This window comes from Sprattus sprattus, assembly GCF_963457725.1.
Source record: "Sprattus sprattus genome assembly, chromosome: 3".
In the NCBI taxonomy this organism is placed as follows: domain Eukaryota; kingdom Metazoa; phylum Chordata; class Actinopteri; order Clupeiformes; family Clupeidae; genus Sprattus; species Sprattus sprattus.
This window is the reverse complement of record NC_137922.1, coordinates 42,119,583-42,140,499: the sequence shown is the minus strand read 5'-3', so window position 1 is coordinate 42,140,499 and position 20,917 is coordinate 42,119,583. Positions and strand designations below refer to the sequence as shown.

The 20,917-nt window shown below is 42.5% G+C and overlaps 2 protein-coding genes across 4 annotated transcripts in view; both read right to left on the bottom strand.

Annotated features, from left to right (window-relative positions):
* Positions 1-5,498: 5,498 nt before the first annotated feature.
* On the bottom strand, positions 5,499-11,882 carry LOC308362456 (uncharacterized protein). Its single transcript, XM_080835111.1, has 6 exons — positions 11,713-11,882; positions 7,792-10,470; positions 7,399-7,492; positions 6,502-6,551; positions 6,118-6,191; positions 5,499-5,759 (listed from the first exon to the last, which is right to left on the bottom strand). Exons 2-5 carry the CDS (start codon positions 10,462-10,464, stop codon positions 6,147-6,149), a joined length of 2,862 nt encoding a protein of 953 aa, XP_080691237.1. The 5' UTR covers positions 10,465-10,470; positions 11,713-11,882; the 3' UTR covers positions 5,499-5,759; positions 6,118-6,146.
* Positions 11,883-13,151: 1,269 nt separating this feature from the next.
* Positions 13,152-20,917, bottom strand: part of LOC308362510 (myosin phosphatase Rho interacting protein) — a 39,813-nt gene continuing 32,047 nt past the window's right edge. For all 3 annotated transcript variants that reach the window (XM_080835202.1, XM_080835203.1, XM_080835204.1), the window contains 9 exons: positions 19,420-19,567; positions 18,910-19,027; positions 18,024-18,183; positions 17,546-17,653; positions 17,376-17,462; positions 17,036-17,198; positions 16,541-16,626; positions 15,872-15,939; positions 13,152-14,198 (listed from right to left, as the gene is read on the bottom strand). In XM_080835202.1, the coding sequence (XP_080691328.1) occupies positions 15,907-15,939; positions 16,541-16,626; positions 17,036-17,198; positions 17,376-17,462; positions 17,546-17,653; positions 18,024-18,183; positions 18,910-19,027; positions 19,420-19,567 (903 nt within the window). In that variant the 3' untranslated portion in view covers positions 13,152-14,198; positions 15,872-15,906. The remainder of the gene's footprint in view (positions 14,199-15,871; positions 15,940-16,540; positions 16,627-17,035; positions 17,199-17,375; positions 17,463-17,545; positions 17,654-18,023; positions 18,184-18,909; positions 19,028-19,419; positions 19,568-20,917) is intronic.

Below are 20,917 nucleotides of genomic sequence, written 5' to 3'. Positions count from 1 at the left end.
TGACTTATCATCCTCAAATCTATTTCAGAGTGTTCATTGACTATGTATACATGTTGCACAGCCTTTGGTTTTTTCATTTTCACTTCACACTATTTTCAGTAAATTTATGAAAGTCTGAAACTTTAATAGCTTTTCGGTCATGTGACTTATCATCCTCAAACTAGTTTCAGAGTGTTAATTGACTATGTATACATGTTGCACAGCCTTTAGTTTTCTCATTTTCACTTCACACTATTTTCAGTAAATGTATGAAAGTTTGAAACTTCAATCGATTTTTGGTCATGTAACCTATCATCCTCAAACTAGTTTCAGAGTGTTCATTGACTATGTATACATGTTGCACAGCCTTTAGTTTTTTGATTTTCACCTCACACTATTTTCAGTGAATTTATGAAAGTCTGAATCTTCAATAGCTTTTTGGTCATGTGACTTATCATCCTCAAATCTATTTCAGAGTGTTCATTGACTATGTATACATGTTGCACAGCCTTTGGTTTTTTCATTTTCACCTCACACTATTTTCAGTGAATTTTTGAAAATTTGAAACTTCAATAGCTTTTTGGTCATGTGACTAATCATCCTCAAACTAGTTTCAGAGTGTTCATTGACTATGTATACATGTTGCACAGCCTTTAGTTTTTTTTATTTTCACCTCACACTATTTTCAGTGAATTTTTGAAAATTTGAAACTTCAATAGCTTTTTGGTCATGTGACTAATCATCCTCAAACTAGTTCAGAGTGTTCACTGACTATGTATACATGTTGCAGAGCTTTTAGTTTTTTCATTTTCACCTCACACTATTTTCAGTGAATTTTTGAAAATTTGAAACTTCAATAGCTTTTTGGTCATGTGACTAATCATCCTCAAACTTGTTTCAGAGTTTCATTGACTATGTATACATGTTGCACAGCCTTTAGTTTTTTCATTTTCACCTCACACTATTTTCTTATTTTCACTATTACTTAATTTTTAAACATTTGAAACTTCAATAGCTTTTTGGTCATGTAACCTATCATCCTCAAATCCATTTCAGTGTCCATTCACTTTTCTTTCCTTTTGGTTTAGTAAATAAATTACAGGTATAAATTGCTGAACGGGCTATTTAAGAGGAGAACTAGTGCTGATATTTCACAATCTCCATACTCAAGTAGTAGTACAAGTAGTTATCAAAGAAAATGCTTTACTGAAAGTCAAAGTATAATTTGAAATTATGTAATAAAATGAAAGTCGGCCTAAGTAAATAGTAAACTTGTTTAGTATGTACAAAGTATGGGGAATGTGTCACATTATCACATTATCTCCAGTGTACAGAGATACAATATTTAATAATTGTGTCTTAATACCAACAATTTCATCTCCCCTTACAATAAAAGTAGTTTCTTTAGTAGCTTATGCTTCTTTGCAACTCTGTTGATTACAGTGACTGTGTCCAAAGCCGTCCTCGTACGTCCTTTTTCAACGTTAATTTGTTTGGTTTATTATCATCATCGTTGTCGTCATAGCATGTGCTCGAGGTCCACAGATGTATGTCTCTGGGCCATGGCATTTGACTCACAAGAAACATATTAATAAGGGGAGGGGTGGGGACTTGTAATAGAAATGATAAGGCTATCCCAGTGTCAGCATATAGAAAGAACCAATGTCGTCCCTGGTTCATGGGCCGGTCAATGTGCAAATTGTTATTCTTCTTATCAAGTTTTTATTTTACACCGGTCCAAATGGGGCATCAGCCAGACAAATTACCAGCCAGACAAATTACCAGTCCAGGCCTATTTTACTTTACAGTTGGCCTTTGGGTTTTACCCCTTACTCCACTTCCTAGGAGTCGAAGGGTTTGGATATGTCACTGTCATTAACACAAATTGTGATTGGATGAGAGAAAGTCTCAGCCTCTAAATAGACATGTACAAATTTACTTTGTTAGCAGTTAAACAGGCCTTTGAAATAAACAGGTCACATGACCAAAAAGCTAGTGAAGTTTCAAACTTTCAAAAATTCACTTAAAATAGTGTGAAGTGAAAATGAAAAAACTAAAGGCTGTGCAACATGTATACATAGTCAATGAACACTCTGAAATAGATTTGAGGATGATAAGTCACATGACCAAAAATCTATTGAAGTTTCAGACTTTCATAAATTTACTGAAAATAGTGTGAAGTGAAAATGAAAAAACTAAAGGCTGTGCAATGTGTATGCATACATTTTGAACAGTTCAGCATAATTTTTATGTTTATAGTTCATGTTGTTGAAAAGCTATTGACTTTTGAAATTTTAAATGTGTAATTTGTTGATGGTCCCTAAACATACGGGTGTCCGAATGTCTGTTGAATATCCAACTTCCAACCAACTTTACCACGGTATTATGAGGTACTTAATTACTTTCAGCATTACTACAGTAATACCTCTGTGAATTTGTGATGCATCACATATTTAATGATGGCAGACCTCAAAGTAGCCGCGCTCACACAAACAGAAAACGGCAAAGCAGGCTGGTGCAGTGTTGTACCTCTGGCCAGCCTTCAATGTGTCGGCTCCCAATCCAACTCACTACCAAAAAAACACTGACGCATGGCAAAGGCAAGGAAATCGGTGCAAAAGTGATATACTAGAGTATTTTGAGGGAAAAGAAGAAATAGAGCTTTCATGTATGCAAAGTGAACAGAATGCAAATTTATTTGTGTTTTTTTTTTTTACCGATTATTAAGCTGTAGTATTGTTCCAGTCCTGTATGGTGTGAAGAAAATGAGGATATACAGATCAGAGACTGAGGTTTAACCCTGAGTTTTAGATTCTGACAAAAAATGGTAGAGAGACACATAAAACATAAGAAACGAAAAACAAAACAAAGTCAAACAAGTAAAACATTTGGTACATTTCAGTTTCACTGTTAAAAATAATGACGTCTGAATCTCGATAAGTTGCATGTGGCTGACTTTGGCTGATATTCAAAACTTATCAAAATGTGATGTAACTCACTTGAACACGAGCTACAGAAAGAAAACAGAAATAGCATTTCCAAAAGTAAAGAAACTAAAAAGACAAAGAACATCAATATGGCACACTGCTTGTACACAGCAAGATCACTAGGATATCAGGGGGGTTCCAAGTACATGGTTTAATGACAAACCAGGTTAAGTTAACTCAAGAGTCAGGCTCATAGAAGAAGAGTCCTATGGCTTTGTTTTGCTGTAGGGCTCTTCTATTGGAGATTTACCGCTTTCTCCGAATGCAGCGGCCAAATTGGCGTCACCATAACTAAAGCGATCACCTTGCTTCTCCATACGTCGTATTGGGACACGCAACTGTGTCATTGGCACAAATTGTAAGGAACATTCACTAGCGGCTATGTTTCCCCCGCAGACAAACACAAAGTTCATTAGGTACACAAACACTGGTCTAGTGCTGCTATGCAATGGACACATTTGGGCAGACATCACTGATATGGACTATAACACACTTCCTATATGCACTGGTCCCCCCCCCCCCCACCAGACAAGTATCAAGCCTGCATCGGTTCAAACAGATCTCTTACATGAAAAAAGTGCATGCAGGCCTCCTGTCAACTGTCCAAGAAACCAAAGGCTATGTACATCATCTGATTTGTCTTCTACAAGGCTGGTAAACTGGCCATCTGAGTTGGTCTCCAGGGGGAAAAAAAGGGTATAAATACGATATTTGTTGCACGTACAACAAAGCTGTGGCAGGTTCACCAGTTTATAGAGGAACTATTTAGTTCTTGAATATCCTCCTTCAAAAGTCTGTCATGTTGGCGTGTGTAACAACTGCATATATTCCTGGAAAGGGATAATATGACCACTTGAGTAGCCATCTGAAGAAGTGATGACAGACAGAAGAGAGTAAAGGACATGTCAGCATTAACACTGATGGTTAGAGAGACACAGATACACAGACCATAAACGACAGAAAATTACGAGCTGGTGTTTTGACATACAACATAGTGTTTATCTGAGCAGTCAGCTCTTTTAGTTGCTCTATACGATGTTCCATCAACAAGTGGACAAGACAAGTACACAGCTTTGTAAGTCAGCTTTGTGAACTACAGAGGACGAAGAAGAAAGCATGTACCTCGTACTAGAGATTTCTTAAGCCTCGACTATAGGCAAGTTTGAAAGAGACTTAAAGGAGGCACCCATATTCCCATATGGGCTAAAGGATACATGGGCATCCATATTGTCTCTGCATTGGGAGATGATGGAGGTACTAGGCCACGGCCAGTGACCCCACATTAACGTAAACACAACCTCTCCATCAATGTTGGGTGGTTGGGTGGGAGGCTTGATTACAGCTACACCCCATTGGTATGTTAAAGCATCAGCCTATCAGCACAATATGTCCTGTGCTTCTTCTATGAAGTGTGTTTTTGAGCTTTTACTCTTGTTTGTTCTACAGATTTGTAAAAGCCAAAAGGGTACACGTCCAACTACTCAACTTATCTAAAGTGGATGATATGCAGTAAGCTATAACTTGATATACGTTTCATTTAGGAGCATCTCCGTTGTCCTTCAATGCTACAATGCAGTGATACATTCTTTATCTTAATTCGATCTATTTGATATAGAATTCGAGTGCTTTTTCAGAGTTAAGTTTGGGGCATTTGTTTTTATGGGGACAATACTTTTTTTGTAAATTACTTTCTGAAAATAAAACGAAAAACAAACATGACAAAAACACAAGGATAAATTAAGTGCCAAAGTGCACTCTGAAATTCTCATTTTTTTTAAAAGAGAATATCCAGAGAGGATACATTCAATGAATGACTTTAAAACACAGGCACAGTCCCTCATGGATCACTACAAACCAAGAGAGAGAGAGATTATGAGTGCAGTCTTTTATGATAGTCAAGATCACTCTTAGAGCTACTTAGAGCTTTACGCAGATGACAGCTGGATCATGATGGATTTGGCGCTAATCCAGAGAATATGCGCCAACTCCATTCGAGTGTCTTCTGCTATCTCGGGGTCTCCGTTCTGACTGAGAACAAAGAAAATGTGTTTCTTTTCAATTTCTTTTTTGCTGTAGATCAAACATTTCCATGTCAGTAAAACCGTAAAGGGTAATGAGATAAAACATCTGTGATTAAACAGATGTCAAGAGGGAGGAAATTGAACTTAAAGTGATCCGACAACCCTGTGTATGCCCTACGGTTAACTCCCCCTTCATACTTCTTTGGGCCAACACTTGCCTCGTTTTTGGGGAGCAGGAATCATGCGTCTTCTATTAAATTAACACACAATGTATCCAACCACATTGTTTCAAAAATGACTGAAATATAATTCTTAGATTGAAACAAAGTATAAATAAGACTAGTCATTCTGTACAAAAGAGAATTACAATAATTATATTATCCACTTAGGATAATTTAACTAACTGCTGAAAATTTCTTCTCAGACATATATATTTATATATATATATATATATATTAAAAACATTATTCTGTGCCATTTCATTTTATTCCACTTTCCTGCTTTGGGCCCCTTAGTTTGTATTTATCGACTCCACTTTTATCCACAGCTGTAACCGCTACGGACGCCCTGCCGTTCACGGAAGCCTTGAAACTCCTTGTTGGAGCACACTGATGTGAGGATTGCCTTCACTAGCGAGATGTTGTGTTAAGGTTAGAGGGTGACTGCATTCCATAGAGGCCTTTTCTGTCATTCAGGAGACGTGTTTGCCGGTTTCACTGAGCTCGGTAGACCCACTGGACCACCAAGGTGGAGTGGCAGAGATGTCAGTCATCTGAAACAAACGTATAGGACAGATTTCATGGTCAAATCTAAACAGCAATCTCAAGAGTTGTGGCAGTAATTTTTACACAAAATAGCTCTTAGCTGGTTCTGTGAGAATACACTTGGCATTTTCATCTGATCTTTAATAGTGTTGATACAGATACAGATAACGCATAACTGTGACAAAATGGTTCCGTTCCTCCTCCTCCCTCCCTCCCTCCCTCATACTGCGCCTCTCTCTACCCCTCCCTTTACCTTCTCTTCTTCACCACTTTCTTTTTATCTCTCCCATCTCCCACTGTAAAATCTGGTCACTGGTAGTTAACGTGTCACCGACCCAAAAAAAGAAAGGAGAATAAACAACCAACCTTGTACAAATGCTGCTTTCTGTTTCTTGTCATCTGGCACTCTTTCTATTTGTAGAGCCTTTGATAGATCTATTCTGATGAAGGAAATGAGAACAAGCTGGATCAGGAACCATTACATAGATGAAACGATCACTATATCCAACCAGAGACTCCCATCGAGGTTCTAGAGTATGTTTTTGACTTAGGAGCTTCTGCACAAAGAGCAACTAGCTAGTGGCAGCAGTTTTGTGTTCTTCACACAATTATGTTAGTGAATGGAATTTGCCTAACAGATCACGTAAACATGACATATAAAAAAAAAAACATACGAAAAGAAAATTGGATGTTAACTTTGATATTGCACCGTTAATTATATGTTTGCAAGGCATACTGAAAACAGAATACCTTATGCTTGGTGCATTTCATCGAGAAGTTATCTTCATTGAGTACACAGTCTGCAAGCACAAACAAGAAGAAACCAATCATGTAACAGTCTTCAGCAGTTTAAGTAACAGCAGTTTAAGTTCTCATATCACAGTCTGTAAGTATGGTGGGGCTGTGGTAAACTATCATGGGGATTAGTGACATTCCACAGACCTTGTACAGACCATACATCTGCTTTAGCTGACAAAGCCACTCCTATGTGATTCTTACATCGATGTGAGGTTTCATTTGTTTATTTAGGATTCTGTTTTCATAAACTGTTTTAAAAAAAGTCATGTCACGCCACGTCAGGAGGACAGAACAAATTTGAATTGGCTCGCAGATATGCAGCATGACCAAATCTTTTTACATGGCTTAGAGGCAAAATTTAAATAGTGCAACTCCAACTGCCAACTGACACTAATTACACTAGATTTAAACAGCACATTGCGGGTCCAGAAAAGAGGTTTTACAGAGCTATTTAAAGTTAATTTGCATGTGAATCTTTTATATATTGGGATGGATGGCTTCACAAACCATCTTATTCTACAACAGCAGAACCATGCTTGTTTTAATTGAACATTCAATGAACATTCCTGTTCCCTCAAGCTAGAACATGTTTTGTCTGCAAAAGACAAGGGGAGTAGGCAACAGGTCTGTTGTGCAAACAGGCATATATCCATCTGTCTGCATGAAGGGTGCCCCACTTTTAAAGCAACAGTTCAGCGCTTTTACTCTCACCATACTAAAGTCCTTGTTTCACAATCCTTCAGGATACAGTCCCACCATACCAAAGATTCCAATCAAACTTGCCAAATAGATACTTGGTTAAGCCAGTAACACACCAGACTGTACAGCAATAAATGTAATGAAACTCACCCGACTGTACAGCACAAATGTAGTGATATTTGTTGGGGCATTCTTTGAAAAAGCACCCCAATGTGGCACCCACTTTGTGGCACATGGAACACATCTGTAAGACAGTAAATTAGGGAAAAAAAGGCCTTCTTTTCAGACTACTTCTCGAAATGTAGACCAATATACCTTGGCTTTCCTCAAATAACTTTGTGTATTACACTTTCTCTTCTCTCCTTTAACCAAACTCAAAATGTATGCAACAATGTGTAAATGTTCTTCTTTTTCATCAAGGGAGTCACTGAAGGGCACTTTTGTGGGTTATGTAGAAGTAAGAGGGAGTCCTAATGTAGCACGCAAAGTATCCTATGAATACAGATTATGTACTGCACACACACACCCTGTCTAGACTCTTACCGTTTCGTGGGCCATCTTGACTGCTTTCTCCAACCCATACAGCTTCCCCTTCACCAGGAAGACACCTGCCGACCATATGCCGCAGTCCTCGTGCAGCCAGTACTCGTTCGACTCCAGCGGCACAACGGGCGGGCTGTACCAGTTATCGTCGTCGCCGTCCATCCTGGACCTCTTGGCTGCTGGGCTGTGTGACAGCTCGCTGTCGCTGGTCCACCTCGGGTAGGCCCCCATAGTGGTCTCTGGGGGCCTCCTCTGTCGGGCCCTTCGAGCCCAGCTTCCGGGGGTTGCAGAGGCACACTTCCTTCCCTTTGTGCTGAAAGAGGAGTCAGAATCGCTGAGGTTCTCCTCCTCGCCTTTCACGCCAGGGATGCTAGCAGAGGGCTTAGTCTCTGGTTTGGAGCCGTCTGCATAGTAGGGCCCGTGGAGGTCCCCCAGGTCCAGCGCGTTTGCCGAGCGGCCACACAGACAGCAGACCAGAGCAGCCCGCTGTGTGCCCTCCGTAGACACGCGGCTGTACTGCAAGAAAGGCGTGGACGGGACGACACCGGGCATGAACCCTGAGGAGGGCTGATGCCGTCCTTTCCTTGCCGCCGATTTGACCTCTTCTGAGTAGTTGACAACCGTACACGTGGCGTACTCCTTGTCCGACATGTGCACGAAAGGAGAGAAGGTCTCTCCTCGCGAATCCCTTTTCTCCTCCTTGTAGTTGAGATACCTCAGCTTGATCTCCGGCTCCTTTGGAGAGAACATGGTGGACTGGCCTACATTGGGATTCTTGCGTTTCCTTTTGGGCGCGTGGGCTTTTTTGGTGGGGGGTGAGCTTTTGCTCTGCGTGCTGGCCGGACATTTGCGCTTCACGTGACTTTTTTTCTTGTGCGATTTAGATGGGGGCGACTGACTCAGCGCACAGCGATCATTGGAGGATTTACAGTTCGAAGTGCTTGGCCCTTTTCCCGATTTCTTGGTTGCGGTGGGTGATGCGTTGTACATCGTTTCATCAGATGTGCCCTCCTGAAGATATTTGGAAAGACTCTGTGTATGTTCTGAATCTGAGGTAGATCCTTCTTTAAAACAGCTGCTACTATCTACATCCTTCTCCTTTTGGACTGGTGCCTGCAAGCAAGAGCTAGTCTCGGAAGTCATAGTCTCTTGCTCAGAAGTGCAAACGTTCTCACGTGGCTCTTGGCCATCACTACCAGTTAAAACCTGGCCATCACTACCAGTTAAAACCTGTCCATCAACCCGGACACCTTTCCTCTCAGACATCTCTACTTTCGAGCGGTGGGATTTCTTAGCCGAACGAGTGCTACTGGCTTTGGATCTGGATGGGATGATGTTCTGAACAATGGCCTCTAACCTTATTCCCCTGCCAGAACGTGGGGGAAGTATTTTCCTCTCTGGTGTTCCAGCCTTTGTTGGTGTGCTGCCATTTAACTGGCGACTGGCTGTCAACTCTGGCTTGTCCATCATACCAAGCGCTTTATACTGGGACAGGTCCGGACACTGCTCTAACAGTACATGGCATGTGTCTAGATCATGAGCTACCAGCGGTTGGCAGCTCAATTCTGATATGTTTTCAGTGTTTGAATTACCCGGTAAACATTCCATCTCACCAGCACAAGCTGAATCGGCAGGTGGAGGACTACAAAAACCCACTTCAGTGACTTTTCTAACCAAGCCTTCAGGACAACTCTCCCCGCTTGGAGAACTTGCGGTCTGTGGCAGTATGAAAACATCCTCCATCTCGTTCTGTGGGGTAGCAGGGGGCGACACCGGGTCCTCTAGAGGGCTGATATATTCCCTATTGAGCGAGCTACAGACGTTTATAGAAGTCCCTGTGTCGTGCATAAGCGGCTGCTCAGTCCTGGAGATCAAAAAGAGCACTTTAGAGTCCCTCTCTCTCTGCACCTCACCCGGGTTTGTGAAGAGATCGCCAGAGGCGTTCTCGCCACGCACTCCAGTGTCCCACAAGGCACAGTCTCCATTCTGCAAACAGCCGTTCTCTTCCTGCGAGAGCTTGCAAACAATGGGGCTGCCTTGCTGGAGGGGCGTCAGGATTTCCACTGCTGCGTCCCCGGCATCTTGAATGCCGTTGAGGTCTACGGCGTGCTTGAGGAAACAAACCCCAGTGGCGACATTCTGCACCACCTGAGCGGGCAGGACGAATTCAAACGACTCGTGTGGTGCCACCCCGACAGGTGCAGACACTGGCTGAAGACAGTGGGGATCCATCTCCAAGCAGAGCTGCGACCCGTCTGCCTCAGACACCAATGGGAGGGCCTCATAGCCCGATGCATGCTGGGAAAGTTTCTTGCTGAGGGACGACACGTCGTACAGAGGGCAATGTGGCGTGAGGGTGCTGTTGGAGGAAAAGACGTGAGACCGGCTTACGTACGAGAGGGTGACGGTGGTGTTGGAGAAGGCATTGTCGGGTTGGATCTGATCGCCAGGCAACGGAGAGTGGTCACAGGTATTCTCGTGGAAAGTCACCGCTTCGCTAGTCCCAGCTCCCACGTACCAACCCGGTGACTGTACATGTAGACTCTCCACTGCATTGGCTTTTAGCAGGCAATCTTCACCCTTTCTGCTCAAATCAAAGACAATGGGCAGGGTGCAGGAGGAAGAGAGGTCTTGAGGCTGCAACCCATCCCCACTGTTGTCTGGTTGGTCCATTATCACCTACAAAACAGAAAGAAGTTGGGTTACAGTTCAGCAATTGAGTAAAATAAAATAAATAAAAATACAGTTGGACAAAATTCTTTGCAGCAATTTTCATAAACCTCTACAACCCTATCTAAAGCTGACAACCATCATTAGCTAAAGAGTACTTGATAGGTGAGAGGACGCAAACGTTGCAACTTGCAAGGCGTATAAAGGTAATGGGCCAAATTAACCTATGCCTAGCGATTTACACTTGACGCTCTATTTTATTTAAAGGATTGCGATACAGAATAAGTTAAGTCATCAGTGCCCGCCATGACGAACACCTTGATCTACAGAAAAGTAGGAACATAAAAGTTGAATAAACTACCAAAGTTACCTTACCTTCGTTCAGACACTTAATGTTAAACTGATAATGACGTGGACACAACTTATCTGCTGGGACACATTGAAAGTTTGGCCGCGTACAGTTAGGCTACAGAACTGTCACTGCAAAATAAGTTTACTAGCTAGCTAGTGGCTAACTACCACCATCCCACCAAGTTAACCACGTTAACGCTAACTTGTTAAGTAAGCGGAGTGGTGGACTGGCCATTAACTATTTTAAAGAATGACAGCTGAAGTGTGCCTTCTTTACATACCTTGCATGCAGCAAGCAAAAACTAACGATATCGCCTGTGACTAGCTAGCGAATAGCTCACCGACGTTAGCATACATCTGTTGAGATATGCAACGTTAATATTAGGATAGCTCCCGAACAGTTACCGCTAACATTCACAGACATGAATACAACCAGTAAATAATAAACACTTATTTATGTTTCTTATTCGGCACTTATTGTCTTTTACTCTAGATAGGGCTCATTAATGACTAAATTCATTATAGTACTGTAAACAAATATTAGCTAGCATCGCGAGCTTACGTGTTTTCCTCTTGACAAGTAACAACTCGACCGTCTGCACCAGCTAACATTAGCTGGCTAACTTGTACAGTACTGTGAGCTATCCTGCTAACTAACTTAGACAGCTACAGTTGGTCTTAAAAGCAAACACTTCACATTGCTATGACAGGCCAATTTCTTCATTGTCATAACAATATGTGTCGTGAAGCTTTAGCTACATGTTTCAGGAGGATGACATCAGCAATCATAATTTTGGCTGCTGAGGTTTGTATGTCTTTATTTCTGGCTAGGCCCTGCGTAGGTTAAACAAAAGAGAGCGATGCGTTGCCAAAGATGCCTAGCGTTAGCTAGTAACTTACCGAAATTTAATCTAGAATGGCGATCACTTAGTTGTTTTTATAACACCAGTCCGACCACGCCGTATGGGACCCCATCTTACGCCCAGCCATACACCTAGGGGGGCTGAAAACTATGTCCTTAACTTTGCTTAGGGAAACAGATGAAAGGTCTACACTTTTTCTGGTATCCGAACGTGCTGCACTTCAAGAACGGCTCTGTCAGCTGGTAGCATCACTGAGGCATTATGGGAAATGTCAGAATGTTTGTGTGTGTTTGTCCATAGACAACATTGTCCACTATACATGTCTATGTGTTTGTCCATGTTGGTCCACTTATACTTCCATAAAGAAATATTTTCTAACATTGTAGCAAAGAAGGAGGTTGGAGTGGAAGGAGAATGCTTGGCTGTGTTATTCAGTTACATCGCATTGTAGGAGTTGCTTTTTTACAAAACTTTTCTTTTAGATGTTTCCTTCTATTGCTCCCATGTCAGGACAGAACCATAAGGTGTGAAAGCAGGTAAGATTGCCGCCCCCCCCCCCGACCAAATAATACCACTATTAATACCACACTCATATAGCTCTGAACATTAATTGGTCAATAGAGGTATTCATACCTTGTCAACAATGCACAAAATGAGTGAGTAACTTTGTTTAGGAAAAAAAGAAAATAATGTTACTTACTCTCTCGTTGACATTATTTTGATTACTGGAACCAACACACATAGGACTAATGCAAATTCTGCTAAAAGCGCATCATATCATTACTTCTACAGGTAATATTCTGCCTAGGGCTGGGCTATTCTGAGGTCTCAAGAGCATTGTTGGCAGTGCATTCACAATACCTCCTGTGGATTATATCATGTACACCAGGCAATATATTCTCTTTCTCGGTTACTCACACACACAGGTTACAGCTAACATATTGCATGTTTTAAGTGTGGCACATTGAACACTTCAGTTGTATAGAACCATGTTGGTGGGATATGCTTCTCATTTGTCATAACTGTGCCACTCTATATTAAAAGGTGCTGGAGGGCATGTGTGCAAGGAAGCAAATGGAACTTAACAGCTGCAAGTGCAACTGATAAATACATTTGTGGTTTCTAACGGTCACTTCAAAATGGGACCAAGGACCTATAATATTGAGTAATTTCTTTCCTCCCATTTATTGAGCTGCGCTGACTGTTGACAGACATATAGGTCTTTTGACTTCCCCTTTCTGACCACAGCTTTAAAGGTATAGCCTAGCCACCAATGTTTGTAGAAGTCTGAGCTGTTGTGACAGACAGGATGATCATGTCCCGGTTGGCTGGCTCTCATCCAGTCAAGAGGTAAAAAGAAGTTTTACTATATTACTATAATGGGTTAATACATGTAGCATTGATCATATATTTGCACATATTCTTTCCAGCTCATATACAAATGCCCTGCCTTGCAAAACACAGAGAATTAAAAAGCAGGGTGCAAAAATATTTATTGCTAATAAACCTGTTGTCAGTTGGTGAATATTTGCTGTATATTTACAATAACAGAGGACAGAGGAATGGAAATGTGAGACAAAACTCTTTTTGACAATTAAATAAATATAAAGGGGTCTGCCACTGAACAACACTGCAAACATAATCAACTTTGATGGAGGAAACAGAAAAATAACTCCCACTCAGAGTAGACCAACATGATTATGGAGATAAAAATGATATACATATATTGCATATACATATATCTATCCCCAACCTAAACCTTCCAGGTGTATTGAGTTGATAACGTCAATGGTTCCTTTCAAGTGGTCAGATAGCTCACAAAGATTAATATGGAATATTATGCTACTAAGCAGGTTTCAACTTTTCTCTTAACGATACAGCCATTCTCCCCCCTTCTGAAGAGCAACACAGCATAGCCAGCTCTGTGCGTTATAAGGGGTTTCGAGTCTTCGAAATGTGCACTCTCACAGCACCTAGGATATAGTGCGTACATAGACCTGGCAACATGACTGTATTCTAATGTTCGTTCCACATACACATAATTTATCGTGTGGTGTGTTGTTGTTGTTGTTGTTGATCATCCAGTACACATTTATGTATTCCTTTGACTATTCACACATAACTGAGAGGTTAAAACAGTAGCTTACACAAACATATTTAGTGTATGTGATAGATGCTTAAAAAAAAATAAACAGTATTTACATTAAGACATTGCAATGGAGATAAAAAATGTCACAGTAACAGAAGTGCATGAAATGCATACTCTATAGACATAAAATTCAAACGTCATACCACGTTATAATATAGGACTCATTGTGACCAGTGTGTTTCTAAATGGTTAATTACTGGGCTAAAATATAGTGTGTGGGGAAGTGGGTGGGTAGGAGTGATGGGGTGTGTCGGGGAGGCAGCCTCTTATCATGCAGCATAGGAAGGGTCAATGCTTCAATGTCAGAACTCCTTGGTGTCCTTGTTATCAAACAAGTGGAGTCTCTGCTCAGCAGTCAGTCCCTCCTTCAGACTCTGGGGTAGAGAGAGAGAGCGAGAGAGAGCGAGAGAGAGAGAGAGGTGGAGGAGGAGGAGGGGGGGCACGAGAGAGAAGAGAAATGACTGTTAACATTTGTTTATGATTCAGGTGAGCGTGCAAGACGGCAATAAAGAAATCCCGATGAGGTGTTGCCTGAATGTGAAATATGCTGAAGCAGGCAATGGAGGTACACAAAGGCGATGGATCAGACTCAGATGGTGCTTCTTGTAAATGTCCTTTCTACTAATGGAACTGCACTAACCTGAATCATAACCTTAAGAAGAATGAGAATGGACGTAGTATACAACCATATTGACATAAGATATTTATGCCTGGCACCCACCGTACATTAACAGCTGTATTTTTGTATATATTTTATATTCACAGAAGCAGCTTTAGCTCAAACTACTGAGTTTCAAGACCACTGACGCCTTGTATTATTAACCACTAGCTAGTATCACCAGGGGGAGCTCTAGGGATTGGTTCCTTATGGTTGGTGCCTTGCACTGAGCACTGGTCCTTCAGTGGTCACTGGCCAGTCAACTTAACTAACAGCGTTAATTTAAGTATAATGACCTCGAGGGAATTGGCACTTTTGATATAACAACTAAGTTGTCTGAAACATTTTCAGAACACTAAATGCTTAAGGAATGACTTAAGAAAGCCAATGCCATGTTAATTAAACATATTACTGAAAGCATGGATCCTCTGGACAACATTGCAGTGTTTAAAAGAGAAAAATATTGTGTAGAAAAAAAATATATTGACCCCTAGTTCATTTCAGAAAGTGAACCAAGTCTTAAAGATTTAAATGAATGTAATCTAAAGTCTATTTAATCTGTTATGTTGATGTAGGTCAAATCAGCTACTATATAACCTAGTCTACTTACAGAAGGCCTCCATTGCAGCACTTTTGGCCAGCCTGTAGTTGATAGCAATTGCGGTAGTGGTGTCAGAGCATGTTAGTGGTTTAAAATATTTATATTCACCCCTTTAGAAAACTAAAAATACAAACTGACCTGTGACAACCTGCATAGTACCTTAAAGTGTCTATGAAATATAAACCACAGTTTCAATTCCAGTGTGAAAGTTCACCCTTGCAAATTTTACCTCTAACTAGAGCACCAGAGATGTGAAATATGGTCAAAAATCAGTCAAAAATCAGTACTCAAAAACAAATGTGAGTGCATCAAGTTTCTCGTGTCTTATTCAGAATTCCATATTAAATTCCAAGTCATCAAATAATAAAAGAAACTCTTGGTTAACAAAAATCTGCAAAACATTAGTGAGGGTTAAACAATCAGTCAGTTCAAAGGATTAAACATATGGACTAGACCGAGTGCAGCCATCTTCTGTTCATCCAGACAAAGAAAGTTTAAGAGGAGGTGTACAGGACACTCATTTGGTTTGGCAAGGCAAACTGAAAACGAACATCATGTCTATCATCATGCCTGCAGGCCAAGCAGTGTAGTGTAATGAAACTGTGGAACAATTAGTTAATACCCATGACTAATCCTTTGAAGTGTTCAATGGGATGCATTAAAAATAACTGTCTAGGAACTCCCCACCCCTCCCCTCCCAAATCACACTTCCTCCCCAGGTGGAAGAGAGAGCAGGGTAGTGCATTGGGTGGTGGGTAATAATGTCGGTCTGTTCCTGAGGGATTTACCTAAAGGAGGAAGCCAATAGGTCCTCAGGCAGCCCTTAGCTGTCCCAGGGCATGTCACGAGTCACAGACTGAGGACAGAGGGAGTGGGAGGAAAGATGGAGAAATAATGCAAACACGCCCATACATACATACAAACACAACACACACACACACACACACACACACACACACACACAACACCCCACAAAGTGCATTACACAGGGGAGAAAGTGGGGGCATAAATAGCTTAGAGTACAATACATTACCAAACTCCTACAAGAAACAGAATGTAGAAATTTGTGGCATTGGACCCTAGATTTTTTGTTAAACTGGCATTGCATTCTGAATACATGTCTATCATCAAGCCTCTTAAAACAGAAGTGAACTTTGGCCGAACTAAATCTGTAAGAAAAATGAAGAACTTCACACTGAGGGAAGATGAGGCTTGTTGTTGTTGTTATAATTACAGTGTTTCCAGCTACTCTCAAATACCCCAAATAACTAAGGAACCATACCACTGTTCACCTCAGGGTGGCAGTGTTGTCCAACTGAAACACCACCCCTCTATTCAATGTTTCACCACCCACAAGATTATACAAAAACAAACAGGCAAACAAATCTAAAAAAAACGGACTGCTATGATCAGGACAGTGTGGCATTAGGTGTGGTGTTGACCTAGTGTTAACTCACCTTTGACCTCAAAGTGCGCTCTGAGCGTTTGGCTGCTGCCGCTGCCATTTTGAGGATGTCAGGATTGCTTTTGGACTTCATGATATCTGAAAAACAAAAACAAAACGAACTATTTATTCAGTAGAACACACATCTTTTGTTACACACAATCACAACACATCTCCATCCTGGAGTTGAGCCAGAATTAAAACGGACTAAGGGACACCCAGCTACAATACCAAAGCTCAGGTGTGAGTGAGAGTCACAGGGCTGGGTTTAAAGCTAGTTCGCCCCCTGAGTCTTAAAGACCGTAAATGTCTCACTGCATCAATGGCTGAAGATGATTATGTGACCGTTTAAAACAGTACATGACTGAGCAAAACCTTCACATGTGAAATAAGAAACTGGAACATGATATCAGGATGACGGTTCAAGGTCCGCTTTAGTCAACAGCCTTCTACGTATCCCTTTCATATGAAAATAGGAAGACTGGCGGAGGTCAGGCAGCGGTCGTACCGTAGCCACTGCGTTCCACTTCCTCTGGCGTGGGCTCACCCAGGGCCTCGTGGGCCAGCTGCAGCTGGTCCCGCAGTCGGCCCAAGTCCCGCTCCGCCTTGGCCCTCACGATGCTCAGCTCCGTGTAGATGTCTTTGTACTTGTCCCCAGCGTACTTCTTGTCCTAAAAACAAGCAAACATCTGTCTCTTTACTGTTTATCCAAAGACACAATGATTAGTTGTGCTCATGATACATGGACTCTTGTACTAGATAACTCTAGTCCAACACTAAACCCAGCCCCGTTGCGGAAAAATATATCAAAAATATGTCGAAATCTTTTATCTGGCTCATCTACTTACTCTTTGGGCAGCCTGGAGCTCATCTTTCAGAGAATTAATTTCCTGCTTCAGGTACTGAACCTCTGACTCCTTGACCCTCAACATGACCTGTGGGTTCAAAGCAAATGAATTAGAGGTCGAGGACAGGAAAACATCTTGAGCATCTCTCACAGACAGCAAACTCCACTTACCTCTAGCTCATACAACTCCTTCCCCTGAATTACTGTGCATGTGTCGCCATCCTCACTAGTCATAGACCGCATTTTTGTGATCTCGGCAGCAAGACGATTGTTCAGTTCCTTGAGGAAGGGGAAAGTAAAAAACTTATCGTCAGACCACAATCCTGTGAAGTTAATATCAATATACTGTGTGTATATAAGGGGAACTATAAGGGGCACTATTGAGCTTTATTATGCATATCAGGTACACATCAGTGTGACTTTCCACTCAGCATTTTAAATGCTCAGAAAATTAGAACACCACTTCATTTCCTCTTGACCTTCTGTCCCCAATTTGGGATCATAAGTCCTGGTGGGTAAGACTTAAATCTACTGAAACTTATTCTGCTGACAGTCTACATGAATGCAAATGGTCGACCTGATCGACCACTAATTCTGTTCCTGTGTGCTGTGCTGCATGTGTACGTGTGTGGCGTGGGGCACCAGGCACCTGGTTGTGTGCATTAAGCTCCTGGTTCTCCCTCTGGCACTGGCGGAGGGCCTGCCTCTCCGCTTCCAAGGCCTGGGCCAGGTGGGCGTTCTCCAGGCACTTCTGCGAGTACTGCTCGGACAGCACCTCGATCTCCCTCGTGAAGGAACACAGCTCCTCCCTGACAACAAGAGAAGCGGGTTCGTTTAAGAGAAGGTCTCGGCACACCTAACATGGTACACACACACGCACACCCAGAAGAAGAGAGAACAGAACAGACCCTTCTCATTCAGGAGGATTTTGGGAATTGACGCAGCTTCCAATCTGCAGGGAAGGGCTGTGTCTAGACAGAGCAGTGGCCAAGATGGTGTTTTTTTCTATCCAAGGGCAGATTACCAGCCCACGTAGGCAAAACAAAAGCCAGCCTAAATAGTTGGTAATTCAAGGTTTGGCAAGGTCACTGGTATCTTAGCTTTTGTCGCCCGCGGGGACAGTTTGGCAGGCAGGCGTGTGGTCACACAACTCAGCTTTGCTCCTAGTTGGTCTTAAGTCTTCCATTCAGTGATTTCAGTATGTGGGGAAAAGTCCATTGCTCAACATGGCAAACAGGCTCTCATTAAAAAGAATAATCCCAGTTATTACACCCATAACACCGGGAGAGAGCCACACCAATGGGGTCATGCAGGGACATCTATTGTCACTTACTGAAGCGGTGCTAAGGTTGTTTGAGGCCGTGTAGACATTTATGGAAGTGGGGGAAGATGAAGGCTGTGGATTTTGTCATTGTTATTACGTCACACTGAGAAACGTGCGTCAGTGAAGCTGAGACTGTTGTTCTTTACTCTACTGGGTCAGCTCTCGTGTGCCTTGCTAAATGGGACCCTGGATCGCTGACGGCTTTGCTTACTCGTGCTGCCTGCGGATCTCCTCGATGTCAGCGTTTTCATCGTTGCTGTTGGCTTTGCGGGCCTTATCCAGCTCTCTCTCCAGCTCATTTCGGTGTGCATTCTTCATAGCTTCAATTGCTGTGAAAAACAAATGAGAAGGAGTCGATTGATCAAAAAAAGGGGGTACATTTACCGTCTCAGGCCATTTTCCAATAAAAAGCATATGAGACTAATGATTTTAGGCATCACATCTTTATACATTCAAATGTAATTTCAAAAGCAGCAGACTCAAGCTTAGACAGCTGAATTATCAACTGTTTCATCAGCCACTTGCTCAACTTTTCCTCCGTGCTTAAATCTGACCAGTGTTCCTCTCTAATTCTCCATATTGCCACAGTGCCAACATGGAAGGGGGCAATTTCGCTGACAATTCCATTCAGACTCAATTGTGGGTTTGGCAGCAAAGACTGGCACAGTGTAAATTCCAGCCCAAAGCTGGGTTAGGGAGGGATGGCAGGCGGGCAACTGACCAGCGATGGTGGCCGCCGTCTCCTCGTCCAAGAGCCTCTCTTTCTCGTCATGCAGCTTCTCCAGTTCCCGCTGGTGCTTCTTCTGCAGTTCATCGATCACCTTCTGGTGCGACTCCTCCATGGCGGAAAAGCCCCGCTCACACGTAGCCTGTAAGGATGAAGGAGGAAGAGGGGGGCATTGGGGAGGGGGGGTCGGGGGTGAGGGAATCAGTGTTAAGTCACAAAGCCACAAACATGTGTTCACCTTGGTTTCGGTCATTTTGACGCAGACCACGAACACACACTCACACACAAACACATATATACATACAGACACGGTTAGCATTGTGTATGAGTTGCCTCCACACAAAGCTCACAAAAGTTGACACACTGAACATGAAAGGGAAGACACACATAGGCGGTCGGAGGCGCATCAGTGCTTGTTATCTGGTATTCAAAAGCCCGCTGTTGAATACTAGATTTAGTTTTTTTTCTCTAATGTCCCTGTGAGTTTTTTTTCATTTTTTTTTCTGCAGATCTAATCTGCAGCTAAAGAGCTTAGCCTTACCAAACACAAGAGAGGCTTAATCTTCCAAACTAGACGATAACTGATGACAAAGACACCCATCGTAAGGCTGGGTTAGGGTTAGGGTATGTGTGTGTGTGTGTGTGTGTGTGTGTGTGTGTGTGTACTCTCCATCAAAACCAGTTTGGAAAGACCCACTGGCCGACACTAGCACAATTACAGTGCATGTTTCCACACGAGGGGGTTTGAATGGCCTGCTGGCTACAGCCAACCCCAGTCCACTTCCTCCCTTCTATTCAACGGTGCTAATCTCTCCGGGCGGTCAGCGGTGCCGGCCTTTTCGCTCTCGGCCCGCTTTAGGTGCTGCACTGAAAAAGCTGCTCTCAGAGAGCTGGCAGTGGGGTAGAAAGGGAGGGGTACGTTTTCGGCAGTGTGAAGCACTTCTCAGGCCACACACCCCCGGCCTCCTCAAAAAACACACTACACGCCAGCTCACGCTGTGGCCACGAGGTTACATCCTGTCCCCTGTGTGCACATCCACAGCCGCACCTGCACACTGCGGAAAATCCCATTTCCTCTTCATGGGGGGGCCAAGGCCACTGAAGTGGTGCCCATCACATACTACATGCTAACTTCTATTTATCATCTAGTGTTCTCTATAAGGGTGCATGGCACAAGGACAATGTGTATGTTCAGGTTTACAGTACGAAAGACAATCAGCCGACGTCAGAGCCCTTTGACTTCTCACTCTGGACTTTGTTTTGGGGACATTCCACAGCAAACTCACTTTGCCCAATTTGAATGATGTAAAAAGGCTTTATGTCTGGTTTGGGTGTGGTTCCAGTCACACAAAAGTACAAAAGTCCACAAAAGAGTGAAATTACTCGAAATATCCAGGGAGTGACAATAAACTACTTTCCATGTGGCCAGCTACTGAAACAGGAAAAAATAGCGATAACAAAGGGTGGTAACAATAGGCAAGGAAAGCGCTCC

Coding starts and splice junctions, on each gene's coding strand:
- LOC308362456 (XM_080835111.1), bottom strand. CDS start 10,464: ATGGACCAACCAGACAACAGTGGGGATGGGTTGCAGCCTCAAGACCTC. Junction 7,493..7,791: donor TCAAGATGGCCCACGAAACG/GTAAGAGTCTAG, acceptor ACTGTCTTACAG/ATGTGTTCCATGTGCCACAA. Junction 6,552..7,398: donor CATTTGTGCTGTACAGTCGG/GTGAGTTTCATT, acceptor TTGTGCTTGCAG/ACTGTGTACTCAATGAAGAT.